At 38.3% G+C, this 20,107-nt stretch overlaps 2 protein-coding genes across 7 annotated transcripts in view; one reads left to right on the plus strand and one right to left on the minus strand.

Moving 5' to 3' along the window:
• Positions 1-17,974, plus strand: part of CDC37L1 (cell division cycle 37-like 1) — a 35,190-nt gene extending 17,216 nt beyond the window's left edge. For 2 of the 5 annotated variants that reach the window (XM_006768242.2, XM_015566891.1), the window contains exons 6-7: positions 3,483-3,647; positions 7,744-9,397. In XM_006768242.2, the coding sequence (XP_006768305.1) occupies positions 3,483-3,647; positions 7,744-7,845 (267 nt within the window). In that variant the 3' untranslated portion in view covers positions 7,846-9,397. Of the gene's footprint in view, positions 1-3,482; positions 3,648-4,560; positions 5,946-7,743; positions 9,398-12,875; positions 13,020-17,896 lie in introns of those variants that run through there. The other 3 variants (XM_006768244.2, XM_015566890.1, XM_006768243.2) reach the window with 3 other exon arrangements.
• Positions 1-20,107, minus strand: part of AK3 (adenylate kinase 3) — a 35,163-nt gene that overhangs the window by 6,077 nt on the left and 8,979 nt on the right. The window contains exons 3-6 of one of the 2 annotated variants that reach the window (XM_015566892.1): positions 19,036-19,208; positions 17,973-18,091; positions 14,957-15,096; positions 7,602-7,647 (exon numbers count right to left, since the gene is read on the minus strand). In XM_015566892.1, the coding sequence (XP_015422378.1) occupies positions 14,976-15,096; positions 17,973-18,091; positions 19,036-19,208 (413 nt within the window). In that variant the 3' untranslated portion in view covers positions 7,602-7,647; positions 14,957-14,975. Of the gene's footprint in view, positions 1-7,601; positions 7,648-14,956; positions 15,097-17,972; positions 18,092-19,035; positions 19,209-20,107 lie in introns of those variants that run through there. The other variant, XM_006768240.2, reaches the window with a different exon arrangement.

Below are 20,107 nucleotides of genomic sequence, written 5' to 3' on the forward strand. Positions count from 1 at the left end.
CATTTCACACTCACTAGATTAGTAAATTAGCAAATTGTACAAGAAATAGACCAATAAGAATTTGCATTCACTGCCTGTGAGAATATAAATTGCTACAACCACCTTGGAACTTTTCCTTGTAAAGTTGAACAAATACTCTTGCCCAGAAATTCTCCTAGGTATATATCCTAGAGAACAGATTTCTCAACATGTAGTCCAGGGACACTTATGGGTTTTTAGTAGTAATAGGCTTTGAGGAGGCCCAGGGTAAAAACTGTCATTATAATATTAATACTAAGATGTTATTTGCCATTTTCACTCTTATGAGTGCAGTAGAGATTGATTCAGAAGCAGATGTGGGAATCTAACTATCTTCTATTAAGCCAGACTTATCACAGATTTTTTGTTTTGGAAATTGTTTTGTTTTGTTTTTAATCCTCACCCGCAGATATTTTTTTCATTGATTTTTAGAGAGAGGAAGTGAGGAAGGAGAGAGAGATAAAAGGGAGGGAGGTGCCTTAGCTGGTTTGGCTCGGTGGTCTATAGAGCCTTGGCCTGTGGACTGAAGGGTCCCAGGTTTGATTCCGGTCAAGGGCACATGCCTGGGTTGCGGGCTCCAGTAGGAGGCGTGCAGGAGGCAGCTGATCAATGATTCTCATCATTGATGTTTCTCTCTCTCTCTCCCTCTCCTTTCCTCTCTGAAATCAATAAAAAAAATATTTTTTTTTAAAAGAAAGAAAGGGAGGGAGGAAGAGGAGAGAGACAGACTTTGATGTGAGAAAGACCCATCGGGGAACCGGTAACTGAAGTACATGCCCTTGACTGGGAATCGAACCCTCAACGCTTAGGTTCCACAGGCTGATGCTCTAACCACTGAGAAACCAGGCCAGGGCAGTTTAAAAAAAAATAAAAACATAGAGGTTAACATGTAATAAGTTTGTTATTGTTATGTTTTAGTTAATATTTTTTAAATTCTTCACTTTTAATTTCTAACATAGTAAATATTAATAGAATTAGCTCACATAAACAGGAGCTCTTTAGGTTCCTCGATAATTTTCAAGAGTGTGAAGTCCTGAGACCATAAAGTTTGACAATCGTTGCCTTAGAGAAACTGAATAGATGTGCACTAGCAGAATTGTTTATAGCAGAATTGTTCATAACAGCAAAAAGCCTGGGAACAACCCAGTTGTCTGTTAACAGTAGAATGTGCCAGCATCAGTGTGAATAAAAAGCAAGAAAGTAAAAACAGGCTACAGAATTATAATATATCTAGTTCAAAAACAAGCAGAACTAAACAATATATTGTTACGGTACACATAGATAAGCAGTAAAACTAAAGAGGTATAGGAGTAGTGAAGACAGATCACAATAATGGTAACCTCAGAGAGAGAGAGTGGGAATGCTTTTGGGAACTGATTTTAAGGTACTAAATAGCAATGATCTATTTCCTAATTTGTGTTAGGTATATAGTGGGTTTTGCCCAATAAACTATACATATATTTTAACATGCTCTTGTACACATGGCACATTTAGTATACATAATTAGAAGTTAGAAGGAAATATACCAAAAGTTTAACTTTGATTATACGTGGGTGGTGGAATTATAAACGATTTTTTTTAATGAACATATTTCCTTTTATAAGTTAAAGATGCCATTGTATTTTAAATTAAAAAGAATATATTAAGATGGTGGTAGTCCTACCTTAAATGTTCTAAACTCTTCTAAAGTGTAACCTAAATGGGAAATTTTCCCAAAATAGTAGAGTTTTAATGAGTAAATGATTGAGTTGGTATTTTAGCTAGGTTTCTGATGACTATTCTAAAATTTCACTTATCACATAGGCATCAAAAAAAATTTTTTTCTTTTTTATCTTACATTAATGGCTATGTTTGAACTTGTGCTTAATAGGATAATGGAACATAGCCACATTATGTATATTCTTTGAAATTTACTTTGACAGAATTGAACTGAAAGACACTGAAGTCTTCAGATCTTAACACTGTTCATAATAATTTTTTAAATTAAAGAATAACTTTCATGGGTGGTTACTTTGTGCCAGGTACTATTATAAGCACTTTCATGGATTAACTTCTTAAATCCTCATAACATTTTATGAGGCTTATTCTCTTTTATAAGTGAGGAAATTAGCGTAGAAGAATTAAGTAAGTGACCTATAGGTTACTTTAATAAAAATCAGTCAAATCTCTCTAGATCTAAATCCCTAGGTCTTAGGCATGCAGGAAGACCAGCAATTGTGTTACTTGATTCCTTTCATAGTTTATTGCATAACAATTTCAGAAAGATTATTTTGGGGATATAAAGACTAACATTCCATATGTCCACACAAGTACCATATATTGGCCAAAGTGAAATGCTATAATATCCTTAAATAATTCTAAATTTGTAAAAAGATAGAATGGCAGCATAGAACATTTTCTGCATTATCTGTATAGATACTGATGTTAATAACTAATCCACAGGTTTTAATCTAGTTACACAACGTAAACTACATTTAAAAAAATATAGCATTAACCTGCTGGTGTGGCTCAGTGGTTGAGCATCGATCTAGGAAGAAGTTGCTGGTTCTATTCCTGGTCAGAGCATATATCCGGGTTGTGGGCTCAATCCCCAGTAGGGGTGTGTGCCAGAGGCAGCCAATTGATGATGTTCCTCTCTCATTGATGTGTCTATCTCTCTATCCGTCTCCCTTCCTCTCTCTCTCTAAATAAAAACGTATTTTTAAAGATAGCATTGCAGACAAATGGGCCCAGTGATATTAAGGAATGAGACTGACAAAGTCTCTTCCACCACTTGAACTTAAAGCCTGTGTTCTGTTAGTGTAGAATCGGCACTGTGTAATTCTTGATCTGCATTGGAAACATTTATAAATGGAGGCTATTTCCAACAGGATATTTTGTATTGGGAATTTTGCTTATATTATACCTCATTAAACACATTGTACTTTTCTCTTTCTGTAATGTCAGAAAAAAGGTACTTGCTTAACTAAAACACTAAAATATTTCCATAATGAAATTGTGTGTTGAGTCTTACTTGGTTTTCATGACTTTTACTGATAAGGAGTATAGAATCAGAGAATCACTAGAAACAGGTAATAGTGTCCCCTTATTATTTGGTGGAGAATTATAAGGTTTTTAAGAGTATTCCTTGATTGTTGCTTGGCAATGGGAAGAAGAGAGAAGAATGTGAGAGAATAAATTAGGACTATTTTGAATCCTGTCAAGAATTCAAATAAATCAAGGGAAAAACAGAAAAAAGCCTACTTTCTTTTGTTATATTTGTGTATGTTTAAAGAGGGATCGTTTATTAGTCTGTTTTATAAAACGGTAAGTTTTCACAAATCTATCAGGGATCTTGGTGGTTTCTACTTTTAAACTATTCACCTTATCTTTACTTCCTGTATTCCAGACCTAATAGATGCTTGTTAGAATTTACTGTGTGGTTTAGAAGTCTTCAAAAACAGTCTTTGTATTGTGTTTTCTAGGCAGAGGAAGAAGGTTATTTTGAAGCATTCAAAAACGAACTTGAAGCTTTCAAATCAAGAGTCAGACTTTATTCTCAATCACCAAGTTTTCAACCTATGACAGTTCAGAATCATGTTCTCCATTCTGGTGTTGGATCTATAGGTTTATTAGAATCCTTACCACAGGTAAGTTGGAAAAGCAGATGTTTATTTATAAATATATAGTTCACATAATTTTTGTTCTTTTAGACTATTCTTTCTTATATGTAATATAAGTGTGGCCATTTTTTAAAATATGTTTTTTTATTTATTTCAGAGAGGAAGAGAGAGATAAAAACATCAATGATGAGAGAGAATCATTGATGAGCTGCTTCCTGCACACCTCCTACTGGAGATTGAGCCCACAACCTAGGCATGTGCCCTGATCGGGAATCAATCTGTGACCTCCTGGTTCATAAGTTGCCACTCAACCATTAAGCCATGCAGGCCAGGCTAGGTGTGACCATTCTAAATATTCTTACCTCAGAAGAGAACACGGAGTTACATTTCATGCCATGTTTTGGCACTAAATCTCTTCCATTTCTTTGGTATTTAGAGAGACACCAAATTCTACTCTTTTAAATAGAAGAGATGAGTTGTACCTAAGCACAACTTAAGGGCAAGTGTTAGCTATTGATCATTTCAATCATAAACTTCTCAAGATAGCTCTGAGAAACATTTTTTTCTTAGTAGATCTATACTGTTTAAGAATTTATTGAAGTGAATTAGGTTCAAAGCATACATCCAGTTGGCAACCAAGGTGTTGCATGAGTTTATTTAGTATTGCTAATTGTTGATTTTGCCTACCAGGTGTAACATTTTTAATCCACAATAACATAGCTTATGCTAAGCTGTTCTTTCTGATAATATAGGCCACCTGTTTGAGCTTCTTTGAAGTTGGCTGTTATATCAACCATGTCACTAACATTCATGTCAAAAAGAAGAGGAGGTTAGACTCCCTATGTGCCTAGGATTGTGATTTTAAATTATCATTAGAAAGTTGATGCTCATTTTGACTTTAGTAGGATTTTAATTGAGGCCAGTAATCTCTCATTTCCAGGTCCCAAGATTTTAAGACCAACTTTAGCTTAAAGTTTAGTCTGTTGCCTACACAGTGAAAAGGAAATTCTCATTCAGAAGACAATGTGAGGAGAGCCCTGTGTTTATTTTTAAATTTCATAAAGCAGGAATTGAGATTTTCAATATCTTGACCTTATGTCTCTATAATTTTACCATTTCAGTTGTCACATGTATTGTAAAACAAAGGGACAATTTAGGAAAGCAATTGGTCACATTTAGGTCAGCCAAAAATGTTATTCTGAAGGATGGAAATAATCAAAATCTGACTTTTAAATAATTAGTTATGTTACCCATAGTTAAACAAGTAATATTCCCCCTTGATTTGTCCCATGAATTATCTCTTATTGCTGTTTAAATATAGTGATGATTTTCTCTTCATTTCCTTGAGCCCACAGGGAAATAGTCTTTCTAAGGTAATTTCATGACTAAGTCACTGTCAAGTTCAATGTAGAAACTTAAAATTAAGAAGTCACATAATGAATGTAAAGAAAAAAAATTTTTGAAGGATATCATTGATTCTAACATAAGAGGGAAAGATACATGTTAAAATATCATGAGATATTATCCAAAAGTTACTTCTAGTTTGAGAGAAGTAAGTTCTTGTTCTATGTATCAAATAGCAACTAAGATCTGCTGCTAGGTATCCCTTGGCAGTAATTTTGACTGAGGACCTGGGCCTATACAATTTTGACAGTTTTGAATTGCTGACATTACCAGGGTTATTTAGATTTAATTCATCATGCTGGGAGAAGAGCATCCCAGTTTACTCCTCCTGAGGGAGAGAAGGGCTGGGTAAGATTTCAGCTAGATGCACAGGACTGTCAACTGGTGAAGGAAATATGATGAGAGGCAACCTGTGGGGCTAAGTTGTCGGCCGAGAGAAGATTTGGAAGAAAAGCTTACCATAACAACACCCCATTTTTATTACATCAGTTTATAGGTTGCAAAATGCTATTATATGTTGTATCACTTAATGATCTCAAAAGCCCTATGATTCTTCTTCATTCATATTATGGATAAATAAACTGGAGAATTAAGTAATTTGCCTGAAGTCAATACAATAAATGATAGAGCTAATATTCTAATCCTGGATTTCTATCCTACTTCACTGCTCATTCATCCATACCATAATTGTTGTTGAATCATATACAAGAAATAGGGCAAGAAATGGGAAGAACTGGTCATTGGGACAAGAAATATGATGAGAACGTTACTAGATGAGAATATGGGGTAATCAGTGGAATTTAAGTATAGATTATGGTTAGGTGTACACAGTTCTTAGGAAGATGGGTTAGATGAGTTCTGGAGAAACTTCTTAGCCAACTCTCAAGGACAACTGCTTTCAGAGAGGAAGGGAGAGGGAGAGAGAGTTAGAAACATCAATGACGAGAGTCATTGATCGGCTGCCTCGTGCATGCTCCCCACCAGGGACCTAGCCCGCAACCCAGGCATGCGCCCTTGACCAGAATCGGACCTGGGACCCTTCTGCCACAGGCTGACACTCTATCCACTGAGCCAAACCGGCCAGGGCTAATTTCATTTTTTAGATTGATAACAATCTTGAGAAATAAGCCAAATTTTTTTTTTTGAGAAAACTAAAACAAGGCCTGTTGATAAAGAAATATGTAATAGTTACTATTAGGCTTATCCTATATGCTAGCTTTTAATTCTATTAAGTTGTGATAAATTATTTTCTCTCTGAGGTTTGCATTAAGTGATAGAGGCAGGACTGGGGTTCAATGTTTAGTATTACACACCTCAGTCAGTTATTAGTGCCACTTCCTTCATAAAGACCTGATTGGGAATAATCCAATTTATGGCTAGCTTTTTTACTTTTAAAGTAAAAAAATCACAAAGTATTGTATTTTTTAACATGTATTTTTTATTGATTTCAAAGAGCAAGGGAGAAGGAGAGAGATTTGGAAACATCAAAGATGAGAGAATCATTGATAGGCTGCCTCCTGCATGCCCCTTACTGGGGATTGAGCCCGCAACCCTGGCATGTGCCCTTTTTTAAAAAAATATATTTTATTGATTTTTTACAGAGAGGAGGGGAGAGGGATAGAGAGTTAGAAACATCGACGAGAGGGAACCATTGATCAGCTGCCTCCTGCACACTCCCTACTGAGGATGTGCCTGCAACCAAGGTACATGCCCTTGACCAGAATCGAACCCGGGACCCTTCAGTCCGTAGGCTGATGCTCTATCCTCTGAGCCAAACCAGCTAGGGCCAAGTATTGTATTTTTACTTAGAGGATCTTTTGAAAACCTGCCTCCCTATGGGATAGGGAGGTTTGAGACATCTATCCCCTATTTGGACTATTTTCGTCACTGGTGTTTATTAAATTAAATCAATGAAACTAGGTGATAGGTAGTAAAACTTTTAAGTTGCTGGCAGATATTCAGAACAATTGAGTAGAGAAAATAGAATTCTTGGGGAAGAATTATCTAAACTAGGTCTTAAGGGCTTATGTCACTATTCATTGTGCTTTAACACTCAGTGGTTTTATTTTTGCATTCATTGAATAAGGTTTTCTGTTTCTAGTTTTAGAAATGGACAAATAGAACACTTATGAGTTGTTCTTATGTCTAAAAAATAACTAAAACCTAAATTAAACTGTTCTTTTACACAATTTTTAAAATATGAGTCTGAGTACCTCTCAAAAGAGTTAAGATTTCACACTTCAGTTTGTTTTAACCTTTGAGAAACCAAAATAAACTCTTAAGATAGCTATAATTTTTACTCAGTATATGCATTTTTCCTTATTCAAGTGTTGCATTTTTACTATTCTAATTAGATGATAATCTTCAAAATACATTTCTGGTTTAAAGCCATTTATATTTTAAATTATCAATAGCTACATATAATTACAAGGAAGATGTAGCCTTGTAGAATTAAATAAAATTATACAGTTTTATTAAAAGAAAAAAAAGTATTTTTTACAGTTGTATTTTTCATATACATCTTTTTGTCTTTCACGTCTCTGGATTAAGTGGTAATAGTCTATTTCTTTCTTTCTCTTTATCTTGGGTTGACTTCAAAGTCTTTCTTGCCCACTCTCCTACACTGCAGAGAAAAACAGAATGTGTAGCTGAGTGTGTATGTGCAGATACTGGCATAAACTAGTTATCTATTGTTTCTTCTCTATACTTTTCTTTTCAGAATCCAGATTATCTTCAGTATTCTATCAATACAGCTCTCTGCAGTTTAAACTCAGTGGTACATAAAGAAGATGATGAATCCAAAATGATGGACACTGTATAATTTGGTTAAGACTGCTGAGGCCAAGTACTATTTTGTTACAAGAAAGGAAGAACTTGGCTATTTTCTTGACACTTTTATGGGTGCTGCACTTTATTTTTGTTCGGTTTTTTGATGGGAGGGGAAAAGAGTACTGAAATGTTTTGTAAAAAATTTTTTATGCGCTGCTAGATTTTTTTGTTTTGGTTCTTTTTTCTGAAGAGAGGAGTGGTACCATATGTTGCAAGAAGTCAAACTGGACTTTGTTTTTTTGCTACTAAATTTGCCTTTAATCTTCTTGTTCTTAATTTTGGAATCAAAGTATAAAAATCTGCACAAATGCAATGTTTACAAGAACTGGTTGATTCTAGGAGGCATCTGCTACAAGTCTCTTTTTACATGGATGTATACATGCCCTACTCTACAAAAATGATTAAAGATAAAAATGTCCTTGCATCCTACTGCTAATTTAGCTGTCACATCTGGTGTTTTATCATATTAAAAGCAATAAATCAGTAGTTGATAATCTACTTTACTAAATAAGCTTGGTGATACAAATTAAAACAAGTCTTTCCCTTATAATAATCATATGTTTGTACTTTGGGCATCAGTTAGATTCTTGACCCTAATACCAAATTTATATAGATAATAAATTAACCCCTTAAGTATTCTCAAAACTGTATTCCTTAGAAGTTGATTTTACCCTGTTGACTTTTTTTAATAGTAAGGGATATAGTGATTTAAAAAGTGAAAAAGCTAATATAGAGGGGGGTTTTTGTTTTGTTTTTTAATAAAACCAACGTCAAGCTCACTCTTAATTTCTTTACTTGACATAGTCTGGGACCTCTCAGGGAGCAAGTTTTAAAAGAATATTAATGGCCTGTAAGAACAAACAGGAAGAAAAATCTGATTTTTAAAATTAGGTTTATTGTTCACTTCACTCTGATGTAGCTAAGGACTTTTTTAAAAGGCAAGAGAAATCTTGTAGAGCTAACTGCCTCGAGTTGCCAACTATTTACTTCTACAAATTTGGTATTCCTTGTGGATAATGATAGCTTTTACTGCATTTGTCATTTCTCTCTCTAGCTCAGTTACCATAGAATGCTGCTGAGTTTTACTACTTCCAAGTAATTCACTTCAAATATGAGAGGATGTTTGGTGATTCATTTTATTTAGAATTAGATGATAGTGCTAATTATGCTATCATTATGTGAGGATTAATCTTCTGACTTATAGGAACATGAGCTTTGATTTGTATTGGGTATAGTCTTTGGTTCAATCCCATTGAGACTAGTAGCAGACATTTGGAAGATGACTGAGATTAGGTATACATGTCTCAACTTGTAAAACCAAATATTGCTAAGGGACCCATATGATGATCAGACCTGTAACCATGGCCTCATTTGCACCTTGTTTTTACTAACTGGGGTGATAAGGCACTTAGTACCCATAGAAATGGACTGGAATTATTGAATCATACTTATGTAACATCACAATCCTACCGGTTTTCCAAATAAAACTCTTTTGTGCTTTTGATATAAAGATATGCTCTATAATAAAATATTTGATTAATTTATATGGTAGTATTCATCAGCCTGTACATTTTTTTAAAAATTTTTTTTACCAATGTCCTAGTTACAGAAGTTTTTTGTTTTGTATTATTTTTCTGTTCTGGAGCAACCTCTTATTTTTCCCTTCTTATCAAATAGAGAATAATGTACACAGGAGTAACATCCCAATTTCACAGAAATGATACTTGAACCATTACTCTCTGTTCCTCAACTTCACTTTCCCCCTTCACTTGCCTATAAGCATCCAAATTGTTTTAAATTTCATTTTGCCTTTTTTACATTCGAGGTAATGACTAGACTGCAAGGAGAGATATTATCAAAGAACTGAGTAAACAATGCTTGAAGGTTGTTGTTTTTTCTAAAACAGGTATTATTGAAGAGCTTTTTAAAGCTATATTTTTTACTTTCAAAGGGTAGTGTGTTCTATGTTTTGAGTGTGAAGGTGTGATTGAATTTATTTTAGGAGCCGCTGACTGATGGCATGATTTGCACTTAAAAACTATAATCTTTACATATTGAACAGTAAATTGACATCCTTTTCTTTTTTCTTTAGTACTAAGAACTACTATTAAGAGAAAATGTTGGCTTTTCTGTTTCTTAAGAAATAGTAAGAGTATAGTAGACAAAGGGATAATGCGTATTTCAGGTTGGACAGTTTTCTCTTGACACAAACCATGGAAAGTACAAAGATGAGTGAAACATCTTTGACATCAAAACATCCATCAAGGCCCTTGCCAATTTGGCTCAGCAGATAGAGTGTAGAGTCTCAGGTTCAATTCTGGTCAAGGGTACATGTCGGGGTTGTGGGCTCGATCCCCAGTTGGGGGTGTGCTGAAGGCAGCCAATCAATGATTCATTGTTGATATTTATATCTTTCTCTCCTCCCTCCTGCTCTGAAATCAATAAAGAGATATTTAAAAAAAACATATCCATCAAGGATTCTTGTTTCATTTGATAAAATTAATATTCTAATAAAAGATTTCAAAAAAAAATAACTATCACTCCATTTATTCTCTGTTAACTCATTTAACATAGGTAAGTTTTGCCACAACAGTAGTGGAGATAATACTGATTTAAAATTATTCTCTAGGAGAGACAGATGGGTAACATTTTCATCCAATTATACTATTAGTATCCAATTATATCATTAGTGGGTTCTTTCAAGTTTTGCCTAATGAGCTTATGATCTATACCTTAAGGAAAATCTTTCAGATTAGCATTCCTATTGCTCTTTTAAAAGTGAATTAACATGCTGCCCAAAGAACATGAATCTAGTAAGTAGATTTTCTTACAGAATGAAAAGTTGATTGTAGGTTTAGACCAAGTGATCCTGAAGTTTTTTCAGAAAAAAAAAAGATGTCTATTTACTGTTCTCAAAGTCAGTCATGTATCTCAGTTCTTAAATTGATGTGGAACAGAAATGTACTTGGCTGGGTTTCGGCTAGGCTTTTTCTTTTTTGGTAGGGGAAGGGGCTTTTTAATTTCAATTTTGCCTCTATATCATACATGTTTTATTAAGTTCCAACAGTTCTATGCATCCATTTCCCATCTATAATGTACATGTATGTACTGTTTCACAGGTCAGAAGTATTTGCTTGCTTGCTTGCTACATAAGCTAATGGGAGGATACAAAGGTGAATAAAAGTTGATTAAAATTGCTACAACCATTCTCATAAGTCTTAAGTAATTAGACTTGAAGTTAGATCTTTTCTAAATAAGAAAATAAAGGTTCCTAGATCTTTCTCTTGTTTTTTTAAACAGCATGGTTCTTCATGCTATTTACTCTTCAAACATTTATTTAGAGTCCATTGGTGAAATATGACACATCACCAGATTGATTTACACTTTGATAAAATCCTTCCAAAGTGCAGCGTGGCACGACAGATTAACTTTACTCGATGCTATATCCTATCTAATAAAGTGGTAATATGCAAATTGACCATCACTCCAACACAAGATGGCCGCCCCCATGTAGACACAGATGGCCGGCAGGGGAGGGCAGTTGGGAGGGACCAGGCCTACAGGGGAGGGCAGTTGGAGAGACCAGGCCTGCAGGGGAGGGCAGTTGGGGGGGACCAGGCCTGCAGGGGAGGGCATGAGGGGCAATCAGGCCTGCAGGGGAGTGGTTAGGGGGTGATCAGGCTGGCAAGCAGGTGTGGTTAGGGGCAATCAGGCAGGCAGGCAGGCGAGTGGTTGGGAGTCAGCAGTCCTGGATTGTGAGAGGAATCCCAGATTGGAGAGGGTGCAGGCTGGGCTGAGGGACATACACACCCTCCCCACACACACACAAATTTCGTGCACCAGGCCTCTAGTATACATATAGAAAAACAGCTGACCTTTAGTGGGCTTTTTTTATACATATAAATATATTTTTATTAATTTCAGAGAAGAAGGGAGAAGGAGACATAGAAACGTCAACAATGAGAGAATCATTGATCTGCTGCCTCCTGCACACCCCCTACTGGGGATGGAGTCTGCAACTCAGGTATGTGCCCTAACTGGGAATTGAACCGTGCGTTACCTCTTGGTTCATAGGTCAATGCTGGGCTAGTGAGCTTTCTTTAAAAAAAAGGCAGATTGAGTAGGTCATGAACACTACAGAATACATCAGCTTTTCCCAAAAGCTTTAAGCACAGCTAGACTTTATTTTGAATGGATTTAAATATTTTTAAACTGTAACTTCTAAAATCACAATCTTGGATTGTGAAGACAAGAAAGCTGTTTCTGCAGTTTACTAGTGTCTGGGAATATTTTCTTTTGTCAATGAGAAGACACAACTTATAAACTTGTTTTAAAATACACATTTAGCCCAGCTGGTGTGGTTCAGTGGTTGAGCGTCAGCCTATGAAGCAGGAGGTCACAGTTCAATTCCCGGTCAGGGTACATGCCCAGGTTATGGGTTTGATTCCCAGAAGGGGGTGTGCAGGAGGCAGCCAATGGGTGATTCTCTCTCATCATTGATGTTTCTATCTCTCCCTCTCCCTCTCTGAAATCAATAAAAAAATGTTTCAAAAATACAAATTTATTCTTGCTAGTAGTTGCAAGTATTACAAAAGTTTAATCTGAGGTCTGTAATTAGCATGACTTGTTTTTAACATAGGTAGATTTTGCCACAATGAGTTCAAAATACTTTGCTGGAATGCCGTTATGATTAGCTGTGTGTGTGTGGGGGGGGGTAGCTATGGGCTGGGGTTTAGGAATTTAAGCCAGTATTTAACCTATTTCAAATGGAATTGAGGAATAAATTTTCTGATGGTATTAATTGCCAATGTCCATTTCCCACAACACACTTTGCTTATATATTTTGCACCAAAATAGCTATGGTACTCCAAAAAATAGGGTAATGGGGTTAAGTACTGTTCTCATTATCCTTTAAGACATTGTAGCCTCTAGCCATGGGCATTCAGCTCCAAATATTTCCATATGGCACATAAATCATAATGTCATTACAGCATAATTTTTTTTTATGCATGCGCTCCTCAGCCATGATCATCTTCATCAAAATTGTCTATGACAGGGGTCGCCAACCTTTCGGACCACCAGTGGTCCAGGACCACCTGTTGGAGATTGCTGGCCTATGATATTAACTCAGCATAAAACAAGTTCTTTTTGTTTGCTTTAATAAAGAAACAATAATGCAGGTGTTTTATATAAAATAAAGCAATGGCTATATGTGCAAAACTTCGGGTTTGGTGTTTTGGGAAGGGGGAGGGAATGGTGACAGAAGAAGAGTCCTTTATTTCATAACCATGTTCTTCTGCCTGTTTTTTATTCCAAATCTCCTAAGGGTGTCAAGAAGGCCAGTATGACTGCAATACTTTATAGCATGAGGCAAAGTATAACATGAAATGAGAGCAGCCTGTGTATTGCTTTAAGACAGTTATTAGAAACCACTCACTAATTCAGAAGCCAGTGAGTCATCGGCATGAGAACGGAAGGTGGGAAGGAGTGGGCCCTGTGAACTACCAAAGACAGAGTGGTACCCACATTTCTAAAATGGGACTGGTTCTGTGCCTAATACTAACGTATGCCTGATAACCTGGTGATAATTCATAGTTCAGTAGTTTACAATATTTTTAGAAAGCACATAATAGTAACAAATAAGACATTATAGAAAGTTTTACAAAGAACAGATTGTTTACTGTAATCCTTTTTAAAAGGCTTGGTCTATTTTGAAAGATCAAATTGAGTTTTAAAAAATCAAAAGAAAGGAAAAGTTTTTTCTCCCCACAAAATACATAAGAACCACTTATTGGCATCTGAATTTTAAGTGCCTAGAATAAAACAAAACACATTTTCTGTTAATAACAGCTTGTACAAGGACTTGTTTCATTTGATTTGGCACCAAGAAAGAGTAAATATGCCACTGAAGATAGTCGAGTTTCTCCCCCTCTCGTATTGCTCCACTCCTCCTACCACACCACAGTACAGCAGGCATCCTTGTTGCCCCAGTAAGGAATCAAATCATTTTTATTTTTTAAAACAGCTGCTTAGGTTACACTCATCGGCAAAGTTCTTTACCCTTAAGATAGGACAGCAGTGAATGCTAGGAATAAACTCCTTCAGCAAACTCAATTAGTTTCCTCGTCCTGGCTTCCCTTTCATTGCCATACCAGTTAATTATGATTGCTGTTTTTGTCAAGGGAATGTTCCCCAGGCAAACGTGATCTGTTTCCCAGTGACAGGCATGCTTACTTTACCTAGTGCCATGGGTGTGTGTTTTTAATTCATTTTTTTTTCTACTTGAATGTTACTCATCAAGGCAGATCAGACATTTTGATTAAAAAGAGAAACTGGCAAGTAGATCCAAAAGCACATCTGTCAACCAAAGTAACGTCTGAAAACATAGGTCTTTATATTTTCCTTTGAAAAGTCAACTCCAGTCTTTTTACAGGACTTATGTCAATTTCTAATATAAATACTTACCTATATGCTAACTGATACATTTTTATACCAAATTGAAAATTCTGAGTAACTTGAAAGTACATTTAACAACAAAATAAATACATCATATATGGCTAGCTAATAAATTTCTTTGTGTAGAGGCAACAGTGAATTTGCATCCTGCATCTAGTCTGTAAATCCAGTTGCTTTTTTTCTGGAATTTTATAGACACACTGTACCACAACACTGTTTCCCGCGGAGCTAGGTATGGCTTTTTTGGCATCACTCTAAGCAAAAGCTTCTGATGAGACTTTTACCAAATGACATGGAATTTTTTTCTTTACTTTTCCAGAAAAATAAGGAAACTTTATTAACCACTTAATCTTCTGAACAAACATTAGAGTGCAACCGATTGCTCTTTTAATTATGCCCTAAACGACTTTTCAGAAGTTCTGTTAGACATCTCTGATGTTTTTGAATTGCACACCCATAGTAGATAACTGGATAAAACATACTAGATGATGTCAAAAGACAAATCTTAGTATTTGGCACATCTTAATTTCCAGAATAAAATCAGCAGAAATGAACTAATATAATTTTTTAAGAATTCATACAAGTGCAAGTCTTAGGACAAGGAGCTTCTGAATGCACAGATAAGGAGGAGCTTCTGCTCATCTTACTAGTTACACCGGCTTTTCCTCAAGGAGTAACTGATGATTTCTGGTTTATTTGTGGCACTTTTGTTTGTAGGAAGGCATATACATCAGGCCAGATCTTGTTGGTTTCGGTTCCGGAGAATGTTTCCAACACTCCTTTTTTCCTAAAGGTGATAAAACCAAAAACACAAGTCTGAGTCTTCCTCATAAACTCTTTCAAAGAAATTCTTAAAAGACTAGAGGGCCCTAACTGGTTTGGCTCAGTGGATAGAGCATTGGCCTGCGAACTCAAGGGTCCCAGGTTCGATTCCAGTCAAGGGCATGTACCTTGGTTGCGGGCACATCCCCTGTGGGGGGGTGTGCAGGAGGCAGCTGAATCGATGTTCCTCTCTCATCCATGTTTCTAACTCTCTATCCCTCTCCCTTCCTCTCTGTAAAAAATCAATAAAATATATTTTTTAAAAAAATAAAGACTAGAGGCCCAGTGCAGGAATTCATGCATAGGTGGGGTCCGGACAGCCCAGCCCAATCGGCCCCAGGACATAGGAGGTTGGCTGGCCAGCCCCACCCCCAATTGGAGTGGGGAGGGCCAGCCATGGGGAGGGGCCGTGGGTGGTTGGCCGGTTGGCCCCACCTCCTGGTCAAATTCCCTGGTTGAACTCCCAGTCGAAGGGACAATTTGCATATTAGCCTTTTGTTATATAGGATGATAATGTGGATGTGGTCTCCATAAGTGTAGGTCTGTGTGATCAACAGAGAGAGGCATTTGGCTGGGCATGGGGAAACCTGTGTTTTGGTTTCACTTGTGTCCTCTGGAAAGGGTCACAAGATTCCAGTGGGATTGTCCCCACTTCCTAGCTTCAAGGATGGACAAGATGAACTCATCAGTGCCAACTCTAGGACTTCTGTTGTCCAAGAGGCTCTCTTTTCTGCTGGGGTAGCTGAACTGGTAGGAGGTTAAGTGCGGTAAGCAGGAGTTGAGGGACTTACACAGGGAGAGCCCACCTGAGATTGAGGCCAACACAGGAAAATGGAGCTGAAAGTGACGAGGCCGAGAACACTGAACAAGCTGGACTCAGCATTCACCTTTGGACATTTTAGTTACAGGACCAATAAATTTCCCTTTTGCTTAGACTAGTGTGAATTAGGTCCCTGATTGGTATAAGTACATTTTATGATAAATACCATTTACCCAGCTCTCTGCCTCACCCACAGATAGAAGGTGAGGGTTTCTTGGGTTTTGGCAGGGTAAATAATAGCTAACACTGAGTGATTTAATAGTGCCAGGGCTGCCGTAAGTCTTTACGTGGATTCTCTCACTTAATTCCCTTAATGACCCTACAAAGGAGGTACTATTTAATATTGCCCTGATTTTACAAATGAAAAATTTGTGGCATAGAGGTTGAATCCCTTGCCCAGGGCCCCAGTGCTGGCAATCTGCAGAGCCAGCCTCATTACACAAATCACAAAATTACAGTAACAGCTACTGTAGAAAGTGGATCGCCAACTCCCTTATAATTCTAACCTCCAAAAATAGCTATTAAAACAGTGTGCAGACTATTATTTTAGTTTCACTGCATACTTTCTCTCTTATAACAACAACAATAGCTGATCATTATAAAATGCTTACTATGTGTCAGAAATAATTCTAAGAGTTACGCATATGAACTCAATCTTTCAACCTTCTATTCTAACCCCCATTTTGCAGAGGAGAAAACAGGTTAAGACCAAGATAATAAATGAGGAGCTGGGATTTGAACTTAGTCTGGCTCCACAGTCTGTGCCCTAAACACAACACTGTTCTGTCCTGACAACTGTCATTATTCAGTAAGTGAATGAATAAAAGGAGAGGGGATGGGTGAGCAAGGAAACTGGATTGTTTCTTAGCCTGAGTCAAATAATATTTAGTATAGATCCCATATTCTGTTGTGGAAGTCTCTGAAGAGCAAACAAAGCTATGTTAGAATATAAGCTTTTAGCCAGGCTGGTGTGGCTCAGTGGTTGAGTGTCAACCTATGAAACAAGGGTCACGGTTTGATTCCTGATCAGGGCACATGCCTGGGTTTCGGGCTCAATTCCCAGTGTGGGGCATGCAGGAGACAGCCAACCGATGATTCGCTCTTATCATTGATGTTTCTCTCTCTCCCTCTTCCTTCCTCTCTGAAATCAATAAACATATATTAAAAAATTTTTAAAGAGAATATAAGCTTTTAAAGATGATTAACCAGCCGAAACCGGTTTGGCTCAGTGGATAGAGCATCGGCCTGTGGACTGAAAGGTCCCAGGTTCGATTCCAGTCAAGGGCATGTACCTGGGTTGCGGGCACATCCCCAGTGGGAGATGTGCAAGAGGCAGCTGATCGATGTTTCTCTCCCATCGATGTTTCTAACTATCTATCTCTCTCCCTTCCTCTCTGTAAAAAATCAATAAAATATATATATAAAAAAAAGATGATTAACCAAATAAATGATACGAGAATTGGTTGCCATTTGAGTCTTCTGTCCTATAGGCACAGGAAGTGGATATTATTGGGGCTGCTTCCCCAGCATTCATTCCAGCCCTCCCTCCACCAGACTGTGGAATCTGGGTGAGACTGACCCACTCGAAGCTCCAGGTGTGGGAGTCATTCCCAGTGATTGCTTCAGGAATGGGCAGAAACCTAGGCCACCAGCAGTTAGTGCAGGGCATTCTCTGACCACAGTGGCTATTCCAGTGGGTCCAGCCTGCATGACCCTTGGGGCTTGTGTTCACTGGGGGAAAGGTGACCCCTCAGCCCTTCAGGAAAGGGCTGTCCCTGGCAACTGTCGAAGCCAATACAAAGCTGAGAGAATGGCAAAACTGATCAAACTGAAGCGTGACGGAAGCCCAGCCTACCATGTGGACTTCTCTATTACACACGCTAATGCACTGCCTCTATGGTCTGATTCAATTTGAACTGGATCTTCCGATGTTTTAACATTTTAGCTGTAAAGCATGGACGATGGAAAACTGCCTCAGTGCCTGATCGTGCAAGAGGAGTTCTCAACAGCGACAGACTCACTGGTAGTATTCCAAGACTGGCTCTGTCTGAGCTTCGTAAGCCTTCAGTCTCTTGGCAACCGTCTCTGGTTTATCGTCCTCACGCTGCATGAGAGGCTCCCCAGTCAGATCATCGATGCCCTAAATGGGAGTCAGGACACGCCGGTATCAAACATTTTTATAGGCAGTTCTAGAACTTTTTAACAGATTTCTTCTCTGTGCAAACACCAAGCACACAGATGTACTTTTAAACAAACGGAATCAAATCCAAACCCAGATCACTGCAGCACAGAGCCACGTCAGTCACCTCCTTAGAGTAAAAGGTTTTCTAAGCAGCCTCTAAATAATGGCATGTTGTGGACGAAAAAGGGGTCTTCAGAAAGTACCCTCACAGGGTGACCCGATCATAAATTCCTAACTGGGTAGGTCACAGTGGGTAGTCATGCCCCAGGCATATGACTTATTTAGGAAAAGGTTTATCTTAGCCTTGAGTAAGCCCTGTCCATTGTTTCTGGGCATCTAGGTGACACACCTTTGAAATGACTCTTTCAGACCCCTCAGAAACCACCAAGAGAACATATAATCTTGTTAATTATCCTGTAATCCAATCCCCACCTTCTCGTCATCTTCCTGATGTTCCCTCCTTAATTCCAAATGCATGAAAGAAGCTGCCAACTGCCATTCTGGGGAGCATTTTTTTTTCAGTCTGTTGGGATCTTGTTTCCAGGCGTATCCTGTTTGGCTCAAATTTTTATAGACATTCTGTGTAGGTTTGGGCGTTCTTATGTTGACCTAAATAAGCCAAGGTGTCGCTAATTCCTAATGCCCCAACTCCTAACACACCCCCTGACACAGAATAGAAAAATCAATAAATGCTTTCGAAGGATTAACAAACCCCAGTCACTCCTGGGACGCCTCTACTAACAACCTGAGTGGACCAGACAAGGACTACACCAGAACCTGAGACTGTACCATTAGGAGTTTGGGGCAGGAAGGATTTTCCAAGGTCATAAAACTTCTGCCTGTGAGAGCAAGAGGCCTTGGGGACTGCTATGTGGAAAGCCGGTTCCACCGCAACTACTTACCACAGATTTGGGAGGGTTGAATTCGATGTTGTAGACTCGGCCGCTGGCCGGATGAATCCAGCGAGCTGTGAGGCGCTGCTTAATGACGTCAAAGGGCACCTTCAGATTAATCACGGTGTCTATTTTATAAACTTTATCCAGGGCTTTTGCCTGAGGAAGAGTCCTTGGGAAACCTTTACACACACACACACCCAAGAGAAGGAAGAAAGGGAGGGAAGAAGGAAGAGAATGAATAAATGTTGAGCAATCTGAACAGAAGCAGCAACACCAGCCAAGTGGAGCACAGCTGTAGGGCAACTGATAATTTCATGTGTTGACTTGATTGGGCCACGGGGTGCCCAGATATTTGGTCAAACATTATTTTGGGTGTGTCTGTGAGAGTGTTTTGGATGAGAGTAACATGTAAATCAGTAGACTGGGTAAGGCAGATTTTTCTCCCTAATATGGGTGGGCCTCATCTAATCCACTGAAGGTCTGAATAGAACAAAAGGGCTGACCCTCCCTGAATAAAGAGGGAGGTGGGACATGGGCTTTCTCCTGCCTTCAGACTGAAACTGACACAGCTCTTCCTGGGGCTCGAGCCTGCTGGCCTTCAGACTGGAAGCCCTCCTGCACCCCCAGTTTACCAGCTCACCTTGAAGATCCTGGGACTTGTCAGCCTCCGTGATCATATGCGCCCATTGCTTACAATTAATGCCTTCTCTCTCTCTCTCTCTCTCTCTCTCCTCTCTCTCTCTCTCTTCAGAAACTAAAAATCAACCCATTCGGCACACCTCTGCCGGTTTACAGCTGATTTTAAGTTACCCTCCAACTTTCCTGGCTTTCCTGCGTGGTAAACCTCCCTTGCCATAAAATATTCTTAAAAGAGGGGAAGGAACTAAAGTCACATCTAAAGGGACCTTAGGAATCATGCAGTCCACAGCCCTCCCATGTAGATGAAGAAGCAGGCCCAGAGAAGGCGACAGGCCAAGGCCTCAGGGTGAGCAGTGGCAGAACTCGGGCTCTCTGCCCACCACCCATGAGGTCTCTGCAGCCCAGGAAATGCTTGTTCTGCTGCCCGCACTCATTCTGG

Source organism: Myotis davidii, unplaced genomic scaffold (genome assembly GCF_000327345.1).
Source record: "Myotis davidii unplaced genomic scaffold, ASM32734v1 scaffold83, whole genome shotgun sequence".
NCBI classification, from domain to species: Eukaryota; Metazoa; Chordata; class Mammalia; order Chiroptera; family Vespertilionidae; genus Myotis; species Myotis davidii.